Raw genomic sequence first — 26,033 nt, 5'->3', positions numbered from 1 at the left:
AAAACTATTAAAAATTTATATTTCGCATGTGGAAAACTAGAAACGCTGACGTTTCGCGCTAGTGCTTTTAGAGTTTCGACTTTGTCCTCTTTGTCGGCTCTCAAACCTAATGCTTTTACGACGAAAATTGATTTTCTATGAATGAACTTGTGCGAAACTGGGTTACAAGGAAATTAGGTGCTGATCTAAAAATTATTCGCACAAATCATAAATAATGACGGAACTTTCGGTTTTTTTCACTCGACTTCGAGAGGAAAATAATTGGTGAAAAATTAGTTTACCTGTAGGAAATTCGCTCAATTGTAGATACCCCATTAAGCTAGAGAAGACTTCGAATAATAAGTACTCCTCTTCGAGTCTAAGGTTATGGATGCGCATTTCGTCTCCCTTGGGGACATCTAAGAATTGCAAACCAGAGATTCTTGCAGATATCCCTGTGATATTTTCAAATCTAATTTTCTTATCGCGTGTTCGGGAATTGGCCGCTTGAGCACAAGGGGACCCTAACGTGGGGCTAATAGATCTGAAAACACAAGTTTTACACACATCTGCAAACAAAGCTTTTCCTTTCAGCAGTTGCATTAAAATTTAGGCAATGTTATCTAAAACTACAGGACCGCGCCAGCCCGCGTGCCAGCGGTGCCAAAAACGTGGTAAAAAGTCGAAAAAAATTATTAGTTATTACTCCAAATGCGTGTTTAAGCTCTCGAAAAAAACATACTGAATTTTTCTATTTCAAAGAAATTTTTGAGAAATACTGCATTATTACTCTTAAACATAAAACTATCAATATTTTCGACCAAATTGAGCGATTTTTTTGTTTATTGATACGAAAATTTTCGGATAAAAAACTTTGAAAATATTAAACGCCTCAAAGTAATGTTATTTTCAAATCAGTTCAGTGTTTTTTAAACTTTCCGAAAACTGAGAATAAGGCAAAAATAACACCATTTTTGTTTCAGTTCCTTCATTGTTTAACAAAATTTTGCTGAATCCAAAACTATTGCGTTTTGAATTAAAAATCTGCTAATATAAGGAAAAAATTCTAACATCATATCACTTTCGATCCAATAAATTAATGATTTTTTGAGTTGATTTAGCGAAATTTAGCAGAAAAATTGCTTTCGAATAATTGCTTAATTTTAACAATTTTTAGTTAATTTTTTCTGGTTAAATTTCGAAAAATTTTGCAAAATAATTGCGTTTCTATAAAACGAGAAAGAAAAATTAGGTAAAAAATTCTGTAACTTTAAAAAAAAAAGATTTTTTTTTAACTGGATTACAAATAGTTGAACTTTCTACACTCAAATTGAGAACTGATATTAAAAATTTTAAATTTCTTAACAAATTTTGCAAAATTTTGTGTTTAACTCGGTGTTTATCTCGGTTTTGTCTCACGTCTAAAATAAAAAACAATTTACTGTTTATATTTTGTTGCACAAGAAGCTATTTTATTTTTATCGAAATTCTTAAAAATAAACGCATTTCTCGTTAAACTACAGTTAACAATGCAAAAATATTGAAATTTTAAACTCATAGTTTAGTAACTTTTCGTTCTGTTTTAATAGAATCCCGCTTAAGCGGTCTAAGAAAGCAAAAATGACACCACTGGCGACATAATTCTGCGATTTTTCTGAGTATTTTTAATTAAATTGGCAAAAAATGCGTTTCTGATTATTTCTGGCTGAACACCATATGCTAAAACGCTTGAAGATACGAAAAAATAATATAATTTTTTAACTAATTTAGTGTCTTTCTGTTCTGTTTTAACAAAGTATTTTATTGGTCGAAAAAGGCACAAATGACATTGTTTTTGACCCAACTCAACGATTTTTATGCAATTTTGACTCAAAGTGCGAAATTAGCTTGAGTAATTATTATAAATTACAGTAAAAGCTTTCAACAACTGCCATCGATGAGGAATATTCAATTGTCCGTTATAGAGAGATGTCCACTAATGGGAGGTGGGTAATTTTAAGCGCTATTTATAGAACCAGGAAGGCATCATTCAATAAACCGCCGACCAAAGATATTTAAATTTAAAACATCAGCAAAAATATTTTTACAAAAAAAGCTTCAAAATATTCAGACTCTAAAAATGTTTGTATACATTCTACGATGTTTAAATCTGGATTTTCGATATACACTTTTTCATCCATTTCTACATAAACCATCAAACAAAAGACCGTTTTTTGCACCACTACTTTTTCAGTCTGTCCGTTGTACAGAGTGTCCGCTATAGAGTGGTTATTTACCAATTCATTTGTTCCGTTCCTACAAAAACGTCCGTAGTGAAGAGAAGGTTTCATTGTAGTATGTACGTTAGGTTTCAAAAAGAAACGGCAAAATCTAAAATGCACCCGGGTGCCGAAAAGACCTGGCATAACTACTTATTTTTGTCTTTTATTTTGTGCTTTCAATCCGACTATGCACTTGTGGAAATGGCCATTTCGACACACATTGTCAGTTGTCTTCACTACTTTGGTAACAGTTATAATTTCGAAACGGGGTCGCTTTCGGCAATCAAATGTTTGGAACTAATTGAAAAGTTGACTGACATTAAACAAAGCTCGAAATCATAAACACGTCTGTAAAATAGACTAAAGCTTCATTCGATTCTGAATTTTCGTTTATTAATTTTTTCAGCTTTTTCGAGTATCACTATTTTTTTTAATGTAATGGTTTAATTGTAAATTTTGTGTTTTCAATTTGCTAGCGTCTTTACACACATTAAACAGAGCATAAAATCATAAGTCTGTAGACTAGACTGACGCTTAATCCAATTTGCGTTTCCGTGCGCAATTTTCTTTTCTTACAATTACATTCGGTTACAATTGGCTTAATTTTGTAAACAAAATGGGTAAAAAATAGAATATAGTTGTTTAATCAACACTGTTGACTCTCTCCATTTGCCATTATCACCGCTTGCACCAAAGGTCACGACAAGATAACTCGTTTTGTTTCAATAGTCAATATGTTGTCCGTCGCTGTGATAGGAGCGGGAGTGATCGGCCTCCCTACGGCTTTAGCCATCCAAGAAGAATTGGGTCCGAAAGCTGAAGTCATCATTTTCACCGACAAATTAAGTCCCCACACAACAGGTGACGTTTCAGCCGGCTTATGGTCGCCTTACCTCCTCCAGAACACTCCAGTCCAGCAACTCACAAAATGGTCAAAAGCCACACAGGACTACATTTTAAAATTGTGGAAGAACGGCGACGCCAAAACTACTGGAATCTCCCTCCAGTTAATAATGGCATTATCGAATAAAAAGGACTACAAAGCGCCTGAATGGCTCAAGATCAGTCTGGGCCACAGCGAGTTTACGCAAGACCGGCTCAAATATTACAGCCAGAGATATGGCGAGGAGTTTACTGGAGGTTACGCTTTCGTGGGGTTCATCTGGGAGCCGGTCAGGTTCCTCCCATATTTGGAGAAAAAGTTCAAGGACCGCGGCGGTCAAATCAGGATGGGGAGAGTCGAAAATTTCGCCGAATTGTCACATTTTGACGTGGTGGTGAACTGCTCGGGGCTCGGAGCGCGCTCTCTCGTCCCTGACCCGGGGGTTCGCCCCATCAGGGGGCAGATCGCCCGAGTCCGGGCCCCGTGGCAGAAGCACACTTTTATGCTCGATACGGAGCCTGGCAACTACGTAATCTCCAACGAGGACTGCGTCATCGTCGGAGGAACGCACCAGGAGGATGACTTCAATACCGGCATCTACGACAATGACCGGGATCACATCCTGACCGGGTGCAGGAAATACCTGCCCTCGCTTGCGAAAGCTCAAGTGATTAGAGATCAGGCCGGTCTGAGGCCGGGCCGTGATCAGGTCCGATTGGAAATTGAGGAGCGGAGAATTGGGGAGAAGGTAATGAAAATTGTGCACAATTATGGGCATGGAGGGAGTGGGGTTACTCTCTCGATTGGATGTGCACTCGATGCTGCGAGACTTGTCAAAGAAGCTGCAGGCTTGGCTGGACAAAGCAAGCTCTAGATTAGGCGGAATGGAGACGAAAAAGTGTTATTTTGTTTAATAATAAATTATTTCTTTTGAAGAGAGTTTTATTTGCCTTTCACTTGGGGAATAGCTCGGTTGATTAAGTTTATAATCGCCTTTGTAATTCGTCGCTAATTAAATACAAAGTTGCGAAACAAATTAAATGTTACTTCAAAGAATGGAGATAATTTTGAGACAGGTCAAGGTTGGTTTTAATTAAATATAAACCAATGCAAATATTTGAGAAAGAAAACTTTATTTTTAGTTTACAGACGTGCTTAAAGCCTCAGAACTTTAAAAATAATGTTATTTTTGACATAATTCTGTAATTTTTGGCTTACATTTCGAGAAATTTTGCGCGATAATTGAGTTTTTGCAAAATAAACGCCTAGAAAACGTAAATTTTTGATCATCTTCGACCAAATTTAGTGTTTTTTTGTTGAAGATTAATAAAAACAGGAAGACAAACCTGATTATTAGTCTAAAACTGTGTTTACATCCCAAAAATTTGCAAAAACAATGTCATTTTTGACTAATTTACTTTTAAAAAAATTTTGCACAATATTTATGAGAGCAAAAAAAACGTTTTGAAAAGATAAATTTTTGGTCATTTTTGAACGAATTTGGTATTTTTTTTCGTTCTTGTTTAATAAAAACAAATAAAAAAGCTTATTTTTTGGTTTAAAAACGTGTTTAAATTTTTAGAATTTGCCAAAAAAATTAATTTTTGACATTATTCTAGAATTTTTTGGCTCACTTTCAAGAAAATTTGCAAAATTATTAAAAAAAATTAAGTTTTTATTAAACAAACGCTAAGTAAACGTAAATTTTTAGTCATTTTCTACTAAATTTAGTGATTTTTTTATTCTAGTTTAATAAAAACAGAAGCAAAAACTTGATTTTTGGTTTAAAAACATGTTTAAATTTTCAGAACTTGTGAAAATAATGTTATTTTTGACATAATTTTATGATAAATTTGCTTACATTTTAAAAAAATTGCGCAATAATTGGTTTTTGCTAAATAAATGTTTTAAAAAGGTACATTTTTAGTCATTTTTGACAAAATTTAGTAATTTTTTCGTCCTAATTTAGTAACAACAAAAGGATAAAAACATGTTTAAATTTTTCAAACTTATAAAAATAATGTCATTTTTGACATAATTGTGTAATTTATTGGCTTATTTTTTTAAGAAATTAAGAAATTAAAAAAAATAAATGCTAATAAAGGGTAAATTTTTTGTTATTTTTGACCAAATTTGGTAATTTTTTCATTGTAGTTTAATAAAAACAGAAAGAAAAAATTAGTTCATAGTCTAAATACATGTTTAAGTCATCAGAACTTGCAAAAATAATGTAATTTTTAACATAATTCTGTAATTTACTGGCTTACTTTTTAAGAAATTTTGCATAATAGTTAAGTTTTTGCTAAACAAACGCTTAAAAAAGGTAAATTTTTGGTCAGTTTTGACCAAATTTGGTAATTTTTATTGAGTTTTTGCTGCATAAACGTTTAGAAGAGGTAAAATTTTGGTCAAAAAACTTAATTTTTGGCATAAAAACTTGTTTAAGTCATCTAAACCTGGAATAATAATGTAATTCTTTGATTTATTTTTGGAAATTTTGCATAATAACTGAGTTTTTGCTAAATAAACCCTTAGAAGAAATCAATTTTCGTTTATTTTTGACCAATTTTAGTAATTTTTTCGATCTAATTTAATAAAATTTTATTTTAATTTAAACTTGAACAAAAATTTCGATTTCGTGCATAGTTTGTTGAACAAACTAATATGAAAAGAGGAAAGTCTGGTAACGCGGGATTATAATAATGGAGGAAGCCTGAAATATTTTATCGGATAATGTATATAATCACCTCTGTAACCTTGCGCAAATTAAATTTGCGATTGCAATTTATTAAAAACAAAAATCTTAACCACTTTACGAGTTAATATTTAATCTAGCCCAAGTTTAGAGGATTATTTTCTCATCTACTGAGCGAGCTTTTAGACTTAGATTTAGATTAAATTAAGCTTAGATACTAGTCGGTCCAGAGAGAATACGTAAACTATGATTACTAAATAACAAGCAAACAAATTCGAATTTTTGACAAAAACTTGTCGCAAATAGAATCGATATACGTTCGCTCCAATAATTGAAATTGTTTGCTCCTGCTTTAGCAATTATAACCAACAAAACCTCCAATTTGAATACGTACTTTCCCGCTGATCTTTTTTTGGATTCTCCCGTAATTCCGGAATTTATCAATGCCGTTTCGCCGTTTATTGTTGCCGTTTGAAAGTTTGCACTGCAATTTGCGATAGCTGACTTTTCTTTATTGGACGTGGAATTTGTGTCGTTGTTTACTCGTCTGTTTAGATTATTTTCAAAAATGCATCCGTCGGATTGTTCTTTCGACAAATAAACCTCCTCGTCGCATAATTTGTGAAAGAATTCTGACTTCATATGTTCGGAGCTATTCTTGTACGGACATAACTTCGTTAGGCAACAGTTTGTAGGTAGAAGTGGCTGGTTTTGGAGCCGGAGCAAAGTTCCAACACAGTCGGAATTTTCAAGCTCCTCGGACCGTGTTAACAACACACAAAATTTAAATATTAGTGCAACGATAAGCATTGTTGCAAATTTTTACAAAACTAGGGTGGAAATTGTGTTACTCAGCCGCACTGTTTAAACTGGATTACTTGCGAATTCTTGGAGGGTGGGTGCTCGTGCTATGGCTTCCTTCGTGTCATCGATTTTACGGCTAAGCTTATTAGGTTAATATGGTGTTAATTTAAACCCAGTACAAATGAAAATTATTTAAGTTTAAAATTTGACCCGGCGCATCCACCAAAATTAGCGCCTGTTTGTTTTTAATTATGCTCTATTATATTCCACTTTAATTTCGGGCTCGTTTTCAGTTTTAATAAAACTCTATTTGCAAAGTGAAAAATCAAGCTTCAGCTTCTTTGATTTCATCACTTGAACCGCGTCGCCTCTATAATTCTCCTCGTGTTGAGAGAAGGGATAATAACTCGAGACGCGAAACAATACTGAATTTTGCAGTAAATGAGGGTGTAGTTATATTTCTAGAGCAAAAGATTCTCAATTGTGGATGCTTTGACGATGACGATTCCGTATTTACTAAATTTAATTATTAGGTTGTGTTTGGTTTATTACGAATATCGTTGAATACACAGATATTTGGTTGAAATGCGCTTGCTTGAATAAGGGAGGATCAGGACTATGCCAGGACTATGTCTGTATCAAGTTCGGAAACTGCAGTCGTTATCTGGCGGTTTGCGCGAATGGCCTTTTTGGGTTTGGCTGAAATTGTACGGCGTGATATCGCGAGAACTAATTTGGTTTTAATTTTATGTTAATTATTTTTGAAGATTATTATTGGTACGTATTTTTTGTGTTTCAAAAAACAAATATTGTTACAAAATTGTTTTAAAACTAGCGACAGTTAATAATTATTTTTCGTGTAATCAATATTCTTTGTCAGGTTTGATGGATTTAAGGACTGAATTAAAGCTCGCGGTTTAATAAAGGAAATAAAAGAATGAATGATTAGTTACCGCGACTGTATCGTTATTCAGGTCGCTTCCTTATATTTCGGAATGTTTTTTATTGCTTTACGCGGTCGGGTGTTGTTGAATTTTATAATAAAACGAAAAACCTTTAAGACGACTCGGAATAAATTTAGCGTCAGACGCGAGTTTGATTATGTTGTTTGGAAAATGTTACTTGTTTTGACGGAAATTTGTTTTGAGCTTTGAAATGGAGTGCTTTATTAAAATAATATTGCAACGGTTAATGTTTCCAAACTTTTCAAAGACTAGACCTGATCGTAAAAAATATTTTGTTTCATATTTTATCAAAGGAGAAGCGCTCGAGTGAAATATTTCGAATTTAAATTTTTGAATTCATACATATGTATCTCTATTTGGGTAAATTTTTCGAAACGAATTTAATTATTTAGAAACGTTTCTCCGGAAAACTTAAAATTGTGCAAAGTTTTTTAATTTAACCAAACTTAAGTTTAACAACAGCGGGTGTAATTTTTACTTTTCACAAAATTAAGTTACCGAGACGTGTTAGCGGCATCTTGAAATCGATATTTCTTCAAAGTGAGTTATTTTTGATACAAATTCCGGCAAGTCGTGCCATAATTAGACATCCAATTCCTAATGAGCAAAGTCAGTTTTCTTACCCTTTCAATAAAGTTTAATGTTGGTCTTTATTCAAAGCTCGTTAATTAAAAAAACTTACAAACTCAGTCTTTGTTCGACCGTTTCAGATCCATGAAGAAAACAATAATTCCCGGCACACAAATATTTTAGTGATGAAACTAATGGGAGTTTATTTATATTGGTATCGATTCAATTTGTAGTTATGAATTGATGCAGTTGACGCTGATTTTTATTTAAATTTTCATTCACTCGCAAAATAGTTAGTTAGAAAAGCAAATTTATTCAGTTGTAAATACTTGCCGAGTGGAATAAAATGAAGGAATAGAATAAATTCGACTAATTGCATTCCTCCGAGTTTTGAAACAGTTTTAAAACACTTACACGAGTTTTTTAATTAAATCTATCTAGAAATTTTCGTCGAGCCTAGCGGCATAAATAATAGTTATATCCTCTACTTTATGGGCTAAAAGAGGCGAATCCTAGCCACACTGACCTTAAAGAAATAAATCCGAAAGTAATAAAGATTGGATTGTTTGGAATTGTGGCTTCCTGTAATTGAGATCTCTTGATAAAGTCCTAAAGTTTATTCTCCTGTAAATGTAGGTTAGGCGGTTTCATCACATTTTAACTGCATTTTAAAATTTAATACGCAATCAAATATTTTCGGTTTGGTTGGTGGGGTGACTGAAACGAACAAAGGGTTGTAAATTTTTTCAACGACACTTGTGGAAAAGAACAACAATTAAATGCAAACCGGCCGCTAGAAACCAATCGATTTTTGTTCAACTTTGGCCCGGCTCGCTTGGAAAAAACAATAAATAAAATCTTGAGATTATAAGAATCGGCAAACGAGGACTGTTCTACATAAAATTACATTTATTCACCCTCAAAAAGTAAATAAGTCGGGGAAGAAAAATAGCTTTTTGCGGCGGCCGCCCTTTCCAATATTTGGGTGCAGAATTATTCTCTATTTAGTGATTTTTTCGGCCTAATGCTTCAGACACATATCTCTATAAATTATTGTCGGCTGTATCACATACATCTGGGAGCTATAAAAACTTATGCAAAAGCGTTTGCGTAAAGCGGAGCTTCGGTATTATTTGCTTAGGGCGGAAACGCCGGGTGATGACAAACCCTTCTAAACAGGTCGCCCTAGGGCAGTAAATGATCTGCACCCCACGTTCACGACAGCTTCTACCTAAATAGGTCGCCTCAAATATGTAAAACATAAATCAAAAAAGTTTTTTCACTGACTCAAAGAGTCGTGCAAACAGAGTTGTTTTCGCGAAATTCGAAAATTTATGAGTTTGGCGCTAAATAAATTTTTAATTGCTGGAAATTGATTAAAATAAAAGTGATTAAAGCGTGATCGTTTTTTGCGGCACCTCCACTTTAAAAATTGCATCGTTAGGGTCAACCCCGGCGAGGGTATTTACAGAAATGGTCCATAACAGCAAGCAAACAATGTAAAACCTTTAAATTATGTAGGTGTCTATGAGGCTGAGAAATATCGCACTAATATCGGAAATAGCTCTGTGTGGTGCATTTTAAAAGCCTCTCAACCAAAGCGGAATTAATGATTAATTTTATGCGAATGGAGCGAACGACTAAATAAAAGACTCGACAAATATTTCCCGGGACTAATTGCCAAGTGAACCGTGCATTTCCCGTTTTTCGGTGGCAAAAACGAAATATAATAATACTTGATTACTTTGCAAATGTATTTAAATGCGAGTCACGGAGTCAGAACTGAACAAAGTGACAAGCAGGAATTAAAATCCACTGGATTAACATTTCTGGCATATTGATGGTTGTTTATGAAACGGCCGACTTCCTGACAGATCATCCGCTGGATGGGCAAAGTGTCGGGGTCTTGCATAAATATTTCCATTTAATTGAAATTCCTTTCTTTGGGTCCATTTGCGGTCAATTGTTGCACCGCACTGTGAGCCGAATCCCAAGTGGCAATATTGACCGGAATATTTTTATCTGACGCAGGTCCGGTTTCGGCAGATGTTTAACTTATAAGTTGTTGAGTCAATAACAGAGCCGATTTATTATTCACGCATTTGCACTTGAATGCGATCTTCGGTTAACATCGGAATATAATGAAGTTTCCCAAGAAGCCGAGAAGTTGATTTCCGCATTTTCCGCCAAGAAAACGATTTTGCAATTGCTTTTCATAACTCACTTATACAACTTGCTGATTTTTACGAAATCTGATGCCGGGGATTTTTTTCACGGCGGCGGAGCCGTCTTAAGTGTTTTTTCCACCGTATCGATCCCAACTCCGATTTATACGTCCAGGAATTACACCTGTACCGAGCCAGTTTTTCATAATTTGCATGCGGATGTCACGGGAGTTTCGAGGAATCGGGTGGAAGTTTAAAGAAATGAACTGCTTAAATTGAAGTGTCACAAGCATGTGGCGAGACCGCATGTCAATACCGGGAACACTATCAAAGGCAGTCTTACCTCATTTCCCCCACACATCAAATTTTAAAAAATAAGCAACCCTTCCCAAGGTTTTTTCGGTTGTTTAAACGCGGCCACCCCCAGCCGAATTTATCCTTTCGTGTTGAAACATATCGCCTGCTCTGCTATTTACTTATCTCGGAGTGTATTTGTCCGAGTGTGATGTGGAGCTGCAGCTCGGGGGTAGGTCAGATAAGGGCGGTTCCCGGCCGTGGGCCCCTGGGCCTCTAAATCACTCGTTATTAGGTGTTTCTTCTTTGCCTGCTTGCAGTTAATCTATCAAATCGAATCTGTCCTCCCCGAGCCATTTCTTCCAGCCATTAATTAGCCGATTTCGTTCCAGCCTCTCCAATGTGTTTTGACTTGCGAGACTCTGGGAAAATCGAGTGCGAGATGCTTAAAACGAGTGGCAGTGATTACAAGCACAGGTAGCAATAAAGTGACTCAAAATGCACCACAAAACCACGATTTTGGTGGCGCCGGCTCTGCAAAACAGCAGCTGTACGCATCCGAGGTATAGCCAGGCGAGCTTTTTGTCCTTGCTGGGCCTTGGGGATGTCCTGCAGGCGCTGATCGTCTTCCTGCTGACGGTGGGGGTCCTCGCTGCGAACGTGCTACTCATCGTCGTGATCAACAGCAGGAGATACTCCAAGTACATTCACTCGCAGGTAAATTTGAAAGTGAAATTTTTAATAGCTTATCAAAAAAGCCATTAGCGACGGCTTCACGCTAATCCGCAAAAATGGGATTCGGGGATTAACTTTATTACAAAGTGCTGTGCCGTGTTTAATTTTTAAATACTCGAAAGTCAGTCTTAAGTTGTCGCTGCACATGACAAATTTCCACCTTTTCCGCCCTTGTGGCGCATTTAATTAAAATTAGGCGTTGTTCCAGCCGCGGTATCTGCTCACGTCCCTGGCGTGTAACGACCTCGCCATGGGTCTGCTGGTGACTCCGTTCGCGATTGTCCCATCGTTGAGGCACTGTTGGCCCTATGGAGAGCTGGTCTGTCAGATCCAGGTGAGCGAATTTTGTTAAGTTGATTGATATCGAATTTGACCATTATGTTTAGTTAATTACTATAACAGAGGGTCCGTTAATTGCAACTGACGGCGATGAATTGGGCCAGCGACGAATTATCGGCGGCATGTTTACAAAAGAATCCGGTTTCCGGTTTTTAATCCGGCCATTAGTTAATAAAATTGCATCGGTGTTGCATAAATTAAGCGGGGTCAGTCCACTTTCAGAAATGATTTCAGTTCTTGAGATTTATTAAGATTAGTTTAATCCCTGTTTTCGGAATGGTTGTTTTAGTCTCGTACCTGACTTGCAGCAAAATTGCGGCACTTGCAAGTTGCGAACTTTCCCCGCCTATAAATTACACAAGTCTTGGTGTAAATATTAAGCCGTTTTTTGTTTAAATTTGATTGCTTAATAGCGCGTGATTTATTTTCTTCTAGACTAAGCTTGAGGGAAAATATAATATGCACTTTGCTTTCGAGTGCTCTATTGACTTTAATAGTCTCAAAGCTTAGGCTTTGAACTGAAACCGACTAGACGGCGCTGGCTTAAATTCAAGAAAACTTGGTTTAGCCTTTAGGAATTTGATAATTTTATTTACATATTTCATGGGCCGTGAATTTTGTCGCTGGTACAAATAATACGTGTTTTTGAAGTTCTATTGATAAAACGTCACTCCTCACCGGAAATAAATACACCAGCGAAGTTTCTGATATTGCAGGTCGTAAAAGAATTTAACTGACCCGAGATACAATGCACCCAACAAAATCAGCAATGTTCCACTCGTCTATCTCTCGCGCTACAATGCTCCAACACAACTAATAATGTTTTGATATTTTTCTCTAAGAGGCGCATCTGTTATCGTACGATTTATTCGCACTCAATATATTCGCTAAATAAAAACGGCAATATTATGTCAGCTTTTTCCGACGCAAACATTTCTATGTAAGAAAATCCCGGACCGAAAAATATTTGCCCAATTCATTGTTTCTTAAAGCAAACATATAAAAATCAATCCTGAAAAAGTGAAGTTGGAGCGGAGTTTTTTATTTGTTTTGATGAATTATTGAAGTGCGTTTCTTTGTTCGGCGCGGTGTGGAACACTTAGTGAAATCTGCAGGATTAGGCTGCTAGTCCTCTCGATTACAAACGATTAGGCCCGGTGATGACAGCGTTTACACCCAAACCTATCCACAAAAACAAATAGCCAAGCATAAGCCGGCCGCCAAAAATGGTGGATGCGCCGGGCGACAATTACTTTCATTTAACTACCGTGTTACAAAAACACAAATATTTGTGTTTTGGTTTTTTAAACTTGGCTCGACGTATTATGTTAATTTAGTCTTGCTCGCAGCGCCCGGACTAGAGCCTTTATGGCAATAATTACCCACTGTCGCATTTATAAGCTCGCTTCTGGCATTTGGAATTAATTTGCAACTAGTACGGACCAACACAGCACAGATGCAATCAAATTTGCATAAATCGCAACATGTAAGAGTTGATGAGTGCAGTTATCACACAGATGGACATTATCCTGTGTTCCTCAATCAATTCGCTATCACACACCATTAACTCCACCAAATGGAACAAAATGCATACGGATCCCGTTTACAGGGTCACCGGTTTGACACTGATGTATGTCTACAGAGCACTTAGCCAGGATTTTGGCCAACACGAACAAGCAACTTTGTTCGCGTTAGGACCTTTTACAAGTTTGGAACACGCGAGGGACGGGCGAACAACTCGCACAAAAATTCACAAAAATCGTGGCTTTTTTCAAGTTTTATTTTGAAATATGGCTTCGGCGGCTTCTTTGTCTCAACTGCCGCCGCTTTGTGCGTCACTCAAGCCATCGATTTTCAATTATCACCAATCATGATCCTTCCAAATAGTCTATCCTAACCAGTTTTTTAATCAAATAATTGTTTATTTATAGAAAACTTCTCAGTACAGAAGTTATTATTTAGTTGGCACTTTAAGTTAATAAGTTTTCTATTTCAAATATTAGCTGCTAAGAGCATTAAAGACAAACATAAACAGACGCCCACAATTGGCACAATTGTTAAATAAATAGCTGTGTTAAAATTATTACATATTTCTCGAAAAAAATAAAATGAGAATTGCAAATGGCGAGTTTAATGCGAGCCTTATCGAAAAATAAAGCACATCGTCAATAAATAGCAAGAATCTGGTGGTGGTTTTTGCCGTCCCGTTAACTTATCTTGCGGTCAATCGGAGAAGCTATAACAGATTTATGGTACTCCGTGACTCGAATGAGATAATTCAATTTATTGTTCCACATTTGGAATTGGACCGCTGACGGATTCTGGTGGACGGTGGTCTCTTGCTTGTTTGCCATTATTCAAATCGCATAATCACTGCTGGGTTTGCAGAATGAGGGCATTGTTCAGACGGATCGAAAATTTTTGCTACTTGTCTCGTTTTTCAAAGCTGATTTGTGTAAACCACGTCCCGAAAATCAGTCTTGACTTTGCTATCAATTAACACGTTGTGAGCGCGCCCCTGTAAAACAATATATTTTCCGAGTCCAGATAATAATTGCTGAAAGGTAATCCATCTTCGCTTCTTCGTGGAAGCTAATGAAAGGCACACTTGCTTGCTTTTTAATTATGATTTTTTCCAGTTTACCTAACTGAAACTGATATTAATGGCACGTATTTTGTTAGGAATCTCGGCAGCGTAATTTATCATGAAGTAAGCTTAAATGCATTTTTCCTCAAAGAGATCCGCGTTTCATTAAAACGTTATTTATCACACTAAACATTTTTAGCGGGCTCATGTGTGGCTTTAATGCGACAAGAGATTAATTTATCCAGAGCCGGGTAAAAATATGCAAATTTCGGGTTAAAAAATGTTATCGCAGGGCGGTGGCGTGTTTGTATTCTTGTAACATTGTCTTCATTGATTCTAGGCTCTGCTCAGAGGGGCTATAAGTCAGCAGTCTGCAGTGATCTTAATATGCATGGCCATGGATAGGTACCTCTGTATGCTCCATCCTGCCCGCTATCACAAGCATTCCAGCAAAAAGGTGAGGAATTAAAATAAGGGTCGATAAAATCTCGAAATGTGATATTCATTAAAACTGCTCCATTTTTGGAGAGGAAGCGGTCGCCACTTAGTTGGGCCACTTCAAGATTCAATTACTGGTAACAAACGTAACTATAGCCGAAATTACCGTCATATTGATTTTCTTAATTAATGTCTAAAGCCTCGACCATCGGATTTTGCGGTTTACGCCCTCTCCTTATCTCCGAAGCAATTTCACACACTTGGAATTAGAAGCGCGCTAATAAATTTTCTTATTGGGTGAAAAGCGTTTAAAAAAGCTTCGACGGGAAATTGACCATCAATCATCGACGATGACAACTCGAGTCCAGAGACCGGTACAAAAGCCATTGCTGTTTTTACTTCGTAACCCAGATTCGATGCACTGTTTACAAGAATGTGTTTACAAGAAGTTGCTGATTGTATAGACTAAACAATGACAAAACGGCCAAATCAAATTATGCGCTTTTGTACGATTTTGATCAAAACCGGCTCGAGAAGCCGAATTAATCAAGCAGTTAGTTAGTGAATAGTAAACGAAGCATGAACTCGAGTTTATTGAAACATGACGATGCATCCTTGTTGCGAAAATATGTCAAGAACAGGAGGATGAACAAAAACTAGAAAACAATAAAACGATTATGAATAATTACCCCGTAATTAATCTTCCAACTGATAAAACATCCCAACTTTTCAAACATCCTTCAGAAAATTTTTTCGTTCTTTGGAACCCAATTAAAAGCACCATTTACAAAATCTGATCTTGCCTGTTTCGGACATATTGTCACTGAAGAAGACAGACAGTCGTTTTTCTAGTGCGAAGCGAACTTGCAAAAAGAAACGCGATTCAGCTTCGATGTATCAACATTAAATTGGCGTTAGTTTTCTGTATAATAACTTTCAGACTGACGGCGCACATTCATTACAAAGGAAGTGTGAAACATTTATCAAAATCGAGATTTTTATCGATGGATTTTTGATGGAAACTTTAAAAATAGTGTGTGTTCGAAGCTTCAAACAACTCGACTTTAATATAAAGTCGGATCTAATAAACTACGTTGCGGAGCTTTATTGAAAACCCGGATATTGACGTGTGTGCACACTTAATGAAATGTAGATGTCCAATAAAAATAATAAACAAACATTGCTCTACAGTTTTCCTGCTTTCGATTATGATTTACGCAAGTATATATTTGGCTTTTATGGGAAGTTGTTATCTTTCCGACTCACTGATGTGGAAACTGTCGTTAATTCTGTTTACTGTGTATGAAATCGGTTGTTAATGCGACTGTTAGAGACAAGAACAGATTAATTGTGACTGGAAATTAATTAAAAAGAGTTTTTCGGCGCAAGTTGTAAACTTTCAAGACTTCTGTATCTTTCCTTAACAATTTGCAGTTGCAGTTGTATGTACCATTCGCACCAAAACTCCAAACATGTATAGTAGTCGTTCCGTTATTACGACACTTTGACGACTTTTATAAGTGTTTTATCCAATTATTTAAAGCGAAATAGACCTATTAAGTCTCTAACGGTATCATTAGCACACTTCTTTTTAATTTGTTTGAAACGCCAGTTAAGAAGCTCATCAGCAGGTAAATTAAAATTAATTTTTATTGCCTAAAAGCGTTTTCCTTTTTGAAACTCCATTCAAATTTTATCAGTGAACTTTTTCTTGCAGACTAATTATTTTAGTTTCCAAATGAACAAACGGTGTTAACGACGCTATTTATACCATGTAGTTAAAATTTCACTGCAAGATGAATATTTAACTGCAGTGTCGCGCTCCCACTTGGCAAAAAATTGCGGCTTAATTCGGACAATTTGCAACGAATTCGAATTTTCCTTGAATCGGAAACAAGTGTTTGGTTGATTCGTAATTAGGGTGAGTTTATCGGAGCCATTTTAAGCCGTTCGGTGCTGAAATTAGAACATTACGGGCAGATAGTGCTCCGGGAGCTGAAAAAAAATCGGAGAAAAATGAGTCGTTGAGAGACATTGGGAGTTCTGGTAGAGTGCTTGATTCGGCTTTTTTGCGATTAGGGCGAAGTGAAGGGAGGATAAGCACCTTCATACATTTTTAACAAAAGTTTTTTATTTCGCCACTTTAGAGAATTAATTCCGGGGAGTAAATATGCAAAAATGTCGGACACAAATTTCGGCCGTCAGATTGCATACGGCGCAGTCGTAAATTCCCGGATTTGCAAAGATGATTTGTATGCAGCGCCGCTTTTGTTATTATAGGCGTTAGATTTGAGGACGTCACAAAAGAGACTCTATTATGCCACGGTACATGATGGTAATTGTGTTGTGACCAAAATGATATCATAATAGACAAAGTTGGGCGCGGAGATAACTCTAAACTCCGAGCCACAGCAAGTCGACAAAAGGACTCACAGCAATAAAAAATAAAATTCGGGCAACCTGAAAACAATGTCTTCCATAATTCCGCAAAATCGCCCGAGAAAGATTGATCTCTTTCCCCAAATCGAAATTTTATGGCGTCCTGCGAGTGCAGCGGGATTTGTCCTTTTCCCCATTATGTAAATCCTGTTTTGGTTGCAGGGATGTGTCGCTATCATAAGCATGACGTGGATAATGTCGGTTACTTTGTTCTCGATTTTGGTGCTACCTCGTGGCGGTTACTACTTTAATCCCACGGGAATGATGGCTTGCGAGCCGTTTTATACCCGTGCTTCCATCAGGATCTTGGCCGCGTGCGGATTTTACTTTCCCACAACCATGATTCTGATGTACTGCTACGGGTCCGCTTTCCATGTCAACAAGCTGCGGCTGAAGAAATCAGGATGCAGCACCATCGCCAGTCCCGACGACTACGGGGGGACCAGCATAGAAAAGGTAAAGTCCTGGCCTTGTCTAATATCATTCATATTTTAATTTTATGTTAAATATCAAGTGCTTTAAAGTGTTTTTTTTAAAGAAAGATTCATGAGTTTGCGTGCATTTTCCGTCCAAAAATGTATTCGTCCGAACGTTTAGTTTAAAACGATGTCGCTTAGCCCGCCTTTGAAATAATAAAGTGGGCTAAATAGCCTTCCGAATTGCGCTAATCCCGGCTTAGAGAGCACGTCTTTGTTATTTGCGCGATTTAAATTTTTGATGTGTCTGTTACAAGCGTGTGGTAAAAGAGTAATAATTTGAATGTGTCATGTAGTGATGGGTGAGGCCACGTATAAATAACACCTCATTACTATTTATGTCGGATGCAATTTATGGCAGGCAAAGTTATGGCGTTTAAATTCGATCCAGCTCGGTATTTCACCAAACATTAAAAATGGAGTGGTTTTATGTTTTGTCACATCTCATATCTCATCTCCGGAATATCAGTCGCGTCACTCGCCGATGAGTTATCATCCTGAAACAATTATCCTCCCGATCAATTATAAATTAGGTGAGATATATCTTTAACCGAACAAAGGAGAGACTGATAATCCATCATACGAAATCAATGGAAGTTTTGTTAAAAATTTCGGACGCTTTTAACTGCATCACATTTAGTGCTAAATTACTTATATAAGGCGCCAAATGTTCTTGAGCATATTGGCAAAGCGTATTGGAGCTGCGCCAGAATAAGACTAAAATTATATCGAAGGAACCCTTCTTTATTAACTGGGTATCGGTTCATTCAGCCAGACGGCGAAATTGAAAAATTATTTAGACAGCTCTAAAACTCGCTAATAATGCGCAATAAATCGCAAAAACGTAATTAATGGTTTCTTCAAAATTTTTTGGTTCCCAATACTCTTAGTTATAACTAAACTTGGTCCCGCTGTTTAATTTAATCTAAAAATAATAACTAATCCCCATTTGTCACGTCTGTTAAGAAGACAAAATGAGAGACAGGTAGTGACCGCAAGTCTTGGCAAAGCCCAGAAATGACATTAAAAATGCAACACGATAAAGAGCAATACTTAACTTGTGAAAGCTCAGACTGGAATATTTTTCAGTCCATTTTAATAAAGAGAATTGCGACTTTCCATTTTAGATTAAATATGTCACACTAATCAAATTACTGTCGTGATGTGGCATTTCGTTCCTTGAGAGGCATTAACCCCGAAGCTCGTTATGTTTTGCAGAAATTCATCGGTCTCATCTCTGATCTATTCAGCGTTGTTGTAATATGTAAAGAGAATCGCACTTAATTATTTACCGACGCAAAAACGCTCTTTGTAAAGAGACAAATCACGTTAAGTTGAACCAAGACGGTTGGCATTTTTTCGCGAAATTGCGATTTTCATTGTGACTGTCGCGACAATCGAACCAATAAATAACGATTGAAAAATTCCAACTAATATTTTCCGGTGTTTTCTATTTGCAATCCGGGTGGCATTTTTTCAGGCGAATTGGTTTGTTAATTTGATAGCGATTTGTGTACCGCTTGTTTTTCACATGAAACAATTAATTATTTTTGATGCAGCAAGGAGCTTTGTTTCGAAAAACGTCAAGTTGGAAATTAATTTCCTGTCGGTAAATAGGAATCAAAGCGTTTATTTCTGTCATCTGAAAATAGGCTTTATGAATGTTTAACCAGACATGTAATATGCAGGATGTTTATTGCCGATACAGCAAACGATAACATCCAATTAACTCGGCGTTTTGCATTTCAGCGTCTTATTAGTGTCCTTGGCGCTGCGACTTGATTCGCAAATGTGGCGCTTTTGCATCGAGTTACAAAAAGAAAATTTCATTTAAACGTAATCTCTTTTTAACTCCCTCTATCAAATTTAATTTCGGGGCAACCACATGAGCTGAATTCCTCTCAAACGCATCAAACAGAGGAAGCATTTTTCAATCAGCGCGCTTTCTTAATATTCGGGTCCGTTTTTTCAAATTTAAACAAACCGTCTGCATGATTTATTCATAAACGCAATCTCTAGAATTTTCCGCACGCAATAACGCGCACAGATTACAAATAGCTTAATTTCGGGGATAAATGGAGACATAAATTCGCCGTTTTATATCAATCTTGCCGGATTTTCGATCATTGCATAGGACTTTTTTATTCAAGGTTTTAAGGGCGCGGCCATAAATCATGTTTAGGTGAAAAAAATTTCGGTTCAAACCGCGTATGTTCTCCGCAATTTTATTATCTTCAGCCGTGTTGTCCACGTCCATTGAAAAAATCGCAATCAAGCCGTGGAAATTTTTGTCGGAATTTAATGATCCGCAAGAATCGGGCATTATGACACATGAAAAGACGGGGTTGCTTTAATATTTTATAACACTAACGCGAAAATTGATGACCTGGTGGAACATGAATAATGGAAGCGGAATATGATAGCGCTTCTGTATGGCTAATTCAGACTCGTATGTTACACTGGCTTTATCTTGGAATAGGTGCGAATGGGATAATCGCCGGGAAAAAACACAAAGCCGATTTACGATACTACCCCAATATTCAGATTTTATTGCTTTCCGTGTAATAGATATTTGCTAAAGGAGAATAAAACGAAATCTTAACAAGGCCGTTACGTTTTTATGGCGCTGATGTAACGAAATGCAAATTTCGGAAGCGCCACTGCATCGGGGGCGCGAAACGGCCACCAACAGTTATACAACAAGGATTGGATCAGCCGAGATGGGATATTTGATATGGGAGAGCGGGCGGAAGTTGATGGCGCGGGATCGCGTTTCCGGTGGCCTTAACACCCACCCAGAGGAATTAAAAGCTCAGAAAAACGCTAATAAATGCAATTTAACTTTTGATTAGCCGATCAAATGCCTCTATTTCGGCAGTAAACAAATTTTCGATCTAATAGAGCTGATTTTTATTAAAGTGGTTTTTAAAAGCATCAGGCGGAGTGACGAGCGAGTCGGGTAAAAATCGTTATTGCAGGAAATATATTTATGTCTGTAACATTGTCTGAAAGCTCTCGCGAGCTTTGCGCCTCGATATCTCAGATCGTGATTGCCGGCCGAGTCTATTGTTGTAAATTTATGTCCGCATAACTAAATTATTAAGTTATTTCACGGTTAAAAGCCCAAATTTGAAATTAAGTTGCATTGCAGTAGTCGCATATGTTACGATAATATTTCATTTCTGCGGCAATACGTTCGTTTTTGTCGTCGTAAAGTTGTCGCTTGTTTGCGCTGGATTTGAATAAATAAACGAAAAGATCAGAGATTTTACTGGGACGCCCGAGGCCACATCGTAGGGTGAAAGAACGATAACGACTGATTTTAGCCATGAAGAGGACACTTTTTATTAAATCGCTCATGAGCTCGAGGAAATTGGAGCAGTAACACACTCGAATCAATAGGGGAGTTTTCGCAACTTTTCACGCCTGGAGCTGAATAAATTAACATGATATTGTGATTTTCCGAAGATAAATTAGTTGCGGGAGTGATATCAAAAACCAGACTTTTTCAAAGGCATGAGTATCTCTAATTAAATTCCTCGGTGAAGTTTGGAATAAAAATGTTCGTTAATTGAGATTTGGTAAGCCGGGAGCGATTCAAAGGAAACAGTATCGCAGAACTCAAAGAGATAGAAAGTATCATGTAGGCATCAAAAATCACGATTTAATTAAACTCGTTCCGAGGCCATAAGTGGATCTCTGGGATTTAATCATCTTTATTAATCGTTCTTTGGAGGCTAAACTTACGCCCCAGAAGACTAGTGATAGTGGCGGAGCTAAATTATAGACTACCAGCAGTGTCATGTGGCAACATATTGTAACTAAAATAGCTTATCATCAACATAATTGCGTTCTATGTATTTACACCAAATAATGAGTGGTTACAAAACAAATTAGCGCCAGTCAACAGGTCGGTTTTATTTCGGACAAATCTGGCCGGTTATTCCAGCTCCAGATATTTTTACGCTCTGATAAATTGAAAGAATTCCATGTTAGATTTTGCCGCAGCAAAAACTGCAAACTTACTGAAATATTTTCAGACTTCTCATTATTCAAGTCAACAACAGCTTTCAACTGAAAAATCTCCAAACTTGTACAGTCGCTGAAAAAAATTAAGCCACGCTTTATCACCGTTAATACGCTCCAGAATCACAAATAATTAACTACTAAATTCCCCGTTCTTTACAAATTACTGGGACATCATGGAATAGTTCAGAGTGGAGCTCTGAAACCGAGGAGATTTTCCACCCTGCAAAAACATAACGAGCTTGACGAGGGAATGTAACTTAGGGTAAATGATCTCTTAAAGTTGCTCCAAAGGAACAAAGTGCTACATCACGATCGTAATTTGATTTAAAGTTAAACAAAAATTCACGAAAACAATCACTTTTTTAAGCAATTAACTGGGAAACTCTTAATTTTTTGTGTTTAATCTCACGTAGAAGCTTTCAGGCCCATTAATCCATTGCGACTAATATTCAAATTTGATCCTGTAACTATTAGGGTCCGTCGGAAATAATTTAACTAAACAGCGAAGGTCAGCGAGAGCGGTTATCGTCTGCATAATTCAGGCTGTTTGCTAACAAATCGTCCGTCAAAGCGTCGTTGCAAGACCATAAATATCTCGACAATAACGCAAAAAACATCCCCACTGTGTTGTTATTTACTCGAGGATTATTACAGTACGTGTCTTGATATTTTATCCGGGCGAGAGCAGGACGTGAGCTATCGGAAGTTGTCACCTCGGAGGTAAATCCGGTGAGCCAACAAAACCCTTCCGATGTCATCTTTGGATAAGAGGAAGCGCGAAATAATCATCCGAACAACTAATTATAACTTGTGACGAACGGATAACCGGAGCCCGGATTTATTCCGATCTGACGTCGCTTCGGAACAAATCGCTCTACCTATGCGGACGTCAAGTAGCAAAATATAAATTCGTACGAATATAAATTACATTTTTGCGAGCGAGTTACATATGCGTAAAAATGTCAACTCTGTGATAAATTACTCGCCGCTTACGCTAAATATCGTTGATTTTGAATCTGGGAGTTGTGCTGACGGCAAAGTTACAAACAGCTTAATTTAATCTGTTTGCACAATCACTCCATCACACGACTATTGTTGTAAAACTTCAACTCCATCACCTCCCGCGGATAATCAGCTCCGCCAACAACCCAACGCAATTATTTAAGTTCAGGCCAAAGAACCGACACAATTTTTTTATAATTTTCCATAAATGTGGGGCCAAAAATCCGATTTGTGATTATGTAGCGAGTAAACAGAGTTTTTCGAACAAACATTAAATATTGATTTTATTTACCAATTTGCGACAAACACAGCCAAAAGGGCCGACTTTAATAAAAGCGCAGTGGCTACGCGAAATTTGCATTTTATTAAAGACTTGAATAATTTCAAATAACAATCGATCTTGCGTAATTAATTTGGCGGAAAAACTGTGTAAAACCCCCGGAACGCGCGCTCTTTATTAGCGCAAATGTTTTGTTTTCCAAACCTTTAGCAGCCAAGTGCACTACGGGGAATTAAAAGCAGAAGAGGCAAAGTGTCTCCGAGTGAACTCGGTGTTTGATGCGGAATAATATTAGTCCCTTGACATGTCACCCACACGAACTTTCAAACAGTTTTATTCTTCGCTCTCGGATCTGTTTAGACATGTTAATTGGTAACAGATCCAGCTCCAGCTCCGCAATTGTGGAGTCTGACTTGCACCTAAGTGGGTCTACGAGAACTTTACATAATTCAGTATCAGCCGCACAAGAGTCTCACTCTGAAGCGGCCCTAAATCAGTCATTAACCGCGTTTGAATAAATGTATCCGAAATGAAAGGCAAATACATGTGAAGACGCGCGCTTTTAATTTGAAAAAGCGCGTGTTTGTTCAGCCCGACTGCATGATCGATAAGTATATTTCATTTCTTTGTGTGTTTGCTCGGTTAATGTTCGATCGCAATTAAGGAAATTTGAGGCAATATACGAAGTTCTTGTTTACCAGTTTGCCCGGATTTTGCTCATTATTACACGATCATAAATTTTTCAATGCGAATATTTTCCAGCTGGTGACTCAGGAGAGACGCCTCAGCACCACAGCGTCCAGGACGATGGCCGCCATGTCCTTAGGGTTCATCGTCCTTGTCACTCCCTGGACCATTCAGGAAGTCGTCGCCGCCTGCACTGGATCCAGAGCCCCCGCCGCTCTGGACTTTTTGGCGACTTGGCTTGCGTTAAGCAACAGCTTCTGGAACCCTTTCCTCTACTGGCTCCTGAATAATAACTTCAGGAGGATCAGCAGGGAGCTCCTATTTAGCAGAGTAAGTAAAGAAAGGAAAACGCCAAGCAATACTTCGTTCTACAACTTTTCCAATTGTGGCTCAAGATGTGTTTAATTGTAAAATAAGATAAAATAATATAATTGTAATCTTTTGCTTTTCGCTCTATTGACTCGAACCCCAAATATGTTTTCGCTTTTTGCCCGGAACGGTTTAATTGCGGCCCGAGTTTGTGAAAATTTTTTATTAGCCGACAAAAATGTATAGCGAAAATGACAAATCTCTTTATCGAGAATAACGAGCTCTCGGAGTAGATGAGAGAAGAGAAAATGGAAAGAAGGAAAAGAAACGGTTTTTCGAGGAGATATTATCCGAAAACCTGCCTAAAGTATTACACATGATTTATGATAAAGTAGAAGAGATTACGCAACCAGTCTGCAAATGATTTTTTATTATACAAGTCGCTGGGATTGATTATCCTTGCGTAATTTTCATTTTTGAGTCGGCGGCTTCCGCCGCCGAACATGTTGGAACATTGTCAAGCCGCCTGAAAGCCCCATTATTTCGTCCGCCCTTAATATTTATTGCTCTTTAATGTCCTTCCAGCTTTTCTGTCGCAAATCGAAAGAGCCCAAGTCGCACCAGCAGCACTGCTGCAGCAACAGCAGCTCGGGCGCTTTCACGCACACCCAAGGCTGTGATCTCGAAGGCCTCTCCGAGAAGTACTGGGGGGAGATCCTGGAGAGGACTCTGTCGTCCAGCTCGCTCCAGGCCCTCCAGCGCGCCTACTCCCACCCCCGCATGGAGCGCTGCAACGGCCTCCAAGAAATGAAAGTGTTCGATACCGCCGTTCCCGATTTATGAAAGTTGGACAAGACCACACAGACTTTCGACCTGGGGGCGTCCGAGAGCATGGGCAGCTCGTGCGAAACGGCGACTCTATCGAAATGATTCAGTGTGGTCGGGGAGGTCGTAAAAAGTGCAATCTCCGCTTAATCTGAATTTAAATCCGCCGTACGGATAGTTTGGAACCAAAAAGAATTATTTAAACACATGCTTTATGGCACTTTTTTAATCCGACTAGTAGCAACAATTCCAATTTGCATGTTCTTTCATCTTCTAAATTGTTTCGTCTGCGACTCGGAAAAATCCCTTTTAAACAACACGCGCAGAATATGGCGACATGTTCTCCGATTGCTAATTTTTTCAATTCTGCGACAGCCGGGAAAACTTGCCAAAGTTTGTGTACTGTGATGAAACTCTCACACAACCGAAACCCACCGAAAGTGTTTAATGTTCACAATAATTGTAGCAATATTGGGCGTTTCATAAACAATGATATCAAGTACTGTACATTAGTGATATGTAAAAATGTTTGTTAGAGACGTATGTAAATAAATAGAATCTTTTTAATACAATACGAATATACGTAACTTGACTTGCGAATGTTATATAAATTACTGAGAGTGTGATATTTGTTTATTTCAATAAAAACCATTAAACAATTTCGTCCAGTGATTCCTTACAGTGCTATGTATGCAGCCAATAATACAAAAAAAAAACAAAAAGTCCAGCTGGAGCTGGAACACCTTGTATAACAAGATCGAATAACTTAATTTTGAATCTCGTTTTCTTAATCATTTCCAAAACTACTTGAAATTGTTTTGCCTTGAATGTACGAGTCTCCAAATTAGTTCTTCCGGTTTTGCTTCGCATTTGCATTTTTGAGCAGTTTGTCAAAATTAAGAAGCAGATATTTCGATAATTTTATTAAAAAGATGATAAATGACTTCCGGTGGCAGGAAGTAGTTTCAAGTGCAAGAGGCCGTCAACCTGACCCAAAAATGGTCGAACTGTGATTAATTTTCCCAAGGTAAAATCTGAGGCTTGACCAAAATAAGAAATAATGATGTGCTAATTACGAACTGCATTGAACCCGCGTTGAAATCCTCTGCTGTCAAGAGCAAAAATAATGGAAGTAATAAATTACAACAAAGGAAAATTTCGCTGTGCTTTGAATGTCACGCCGATAAAAATAATTTTTGTATATTGAATAAATGAGATACGAAAAAATTCAATTTCCGCGTGACGTAGTTAAGGTTAGCGTGAAGTATCAC

The 26,033-nt window shown here is 37.4% G+C and overlaps 3 protein-coding genes and 1 non-coding gene across 9 annotated transcripts in view; 3 read left to right on the top strand and 1 right to left on the bottom strand.

Moving 5' to 3' along the window:
- Positions 1-6,704, bottom strand: part of prom (prominin) — a 13,610-nt gene extending 6,906 nt beyond the window's left edge. For 2 of the 4 annotated variants that reach the window (XM_015985391.2, XM_015985394.2), the window contains exons 1-2: positions 6,213-6,704; positions 282-523 (exon numbers count right to left, since the gene is read on the bottom strand). In XM_015985391.2, the coding sequence (XP_015840877.1) occupies positions 282-523; positions 6,213-6,628 (658 nt within the window). In that variant the 5' untranslated portion in view covers positions 6,629-6,704. The remainder of the gene's footprint in view (positions 1-281; positions 524-6,212) is intronic. The other 2 variants (XM_015985392.2, XM_015985395.2) reach the window with 2 other exon arrangements.
- LOC663723 (CG13597-like amine receptor) overlaps positions 1-25,916 on the top strand; it is a 26,827-nt gene extending 911 nt beyond the window's left edge. The window contains exons 1-7 of one of the 3 annotated variants that reach the window (XM_015984196.2): positions 7,224-7,399; positions 11,009-11,333; positions 11,560-11,685; positions 14,618-14,734; positions 17,317-17,610; positions 23,704-23,958; positions 24,523-25,916. In XM_015984196.2, the coding sequence (XP_015839682.1) occupies positions 11,115-11,333; positions 11,560-11,685; positions 14,618-14,734; positions 17,317-17,610; positions 23,704-23,958; positions 24,523-24,780 (1,269 nt within the window). In that variant the 5' untranslated portion in view covers positions 7,224-7,399; positions 11,009-11,114 and the 3' untranslated portion in view covers positions 24,781-25,916. Of the gene's footprint in view, positions 1-7,223; positions 7,400-11,008; positions 11,334-11,559; positions 11,686-14,617; positions 14,735-17,316; positions 17,611-23,703; positions 23,959-24,522 lie in introns of those variants that run through there. The other 2 variants (XM_064356007.1, NM_001293607.1) reach the window with 2 other exon arrangements.
- On the top strand, positions 2,928-4,058 carry Daao2 (D-amino acid oxidase 2). The gene has a single exon (XM_969745.3). It carries the CDS (start codon positions 2,975-2,977, stop codon positions 3,995-3,997), a length of 1,023 nt encoding a protein of 340 aa, XP_974838.1. The 5' UTR covers positions 2,928-2,974; the 3' UTR covers positions 3,998-4,058.
- On the top strand, positions 25,913-26,033 carry Mir3888 (microRNA mir-3888). Its single transcript, NR_038745.1, has one exon. It is a non-coding gene; the product is annotated as a microRNA mir-3888 (primary transcript).

The sequence above is a fragment of the Tribolium castaneum genome, chromosome 4 (assembly GCF_031307605.1).
Source record: "Tribolium castaneum strain GA2 chromosome 4, icTriCast1.1, whole genome shotgun sequence".
NCBI classification, from domain to species: domain Eukaryota; kingdom Metazoa; phylum Arthropoda; class Insecta; order Coleoptera; family Tenebrionidae; genus Tribolium; species Tribolium castaneum.
This window is presented reverse-complemented; position numbering and strand designations above follow the sequence as displayed.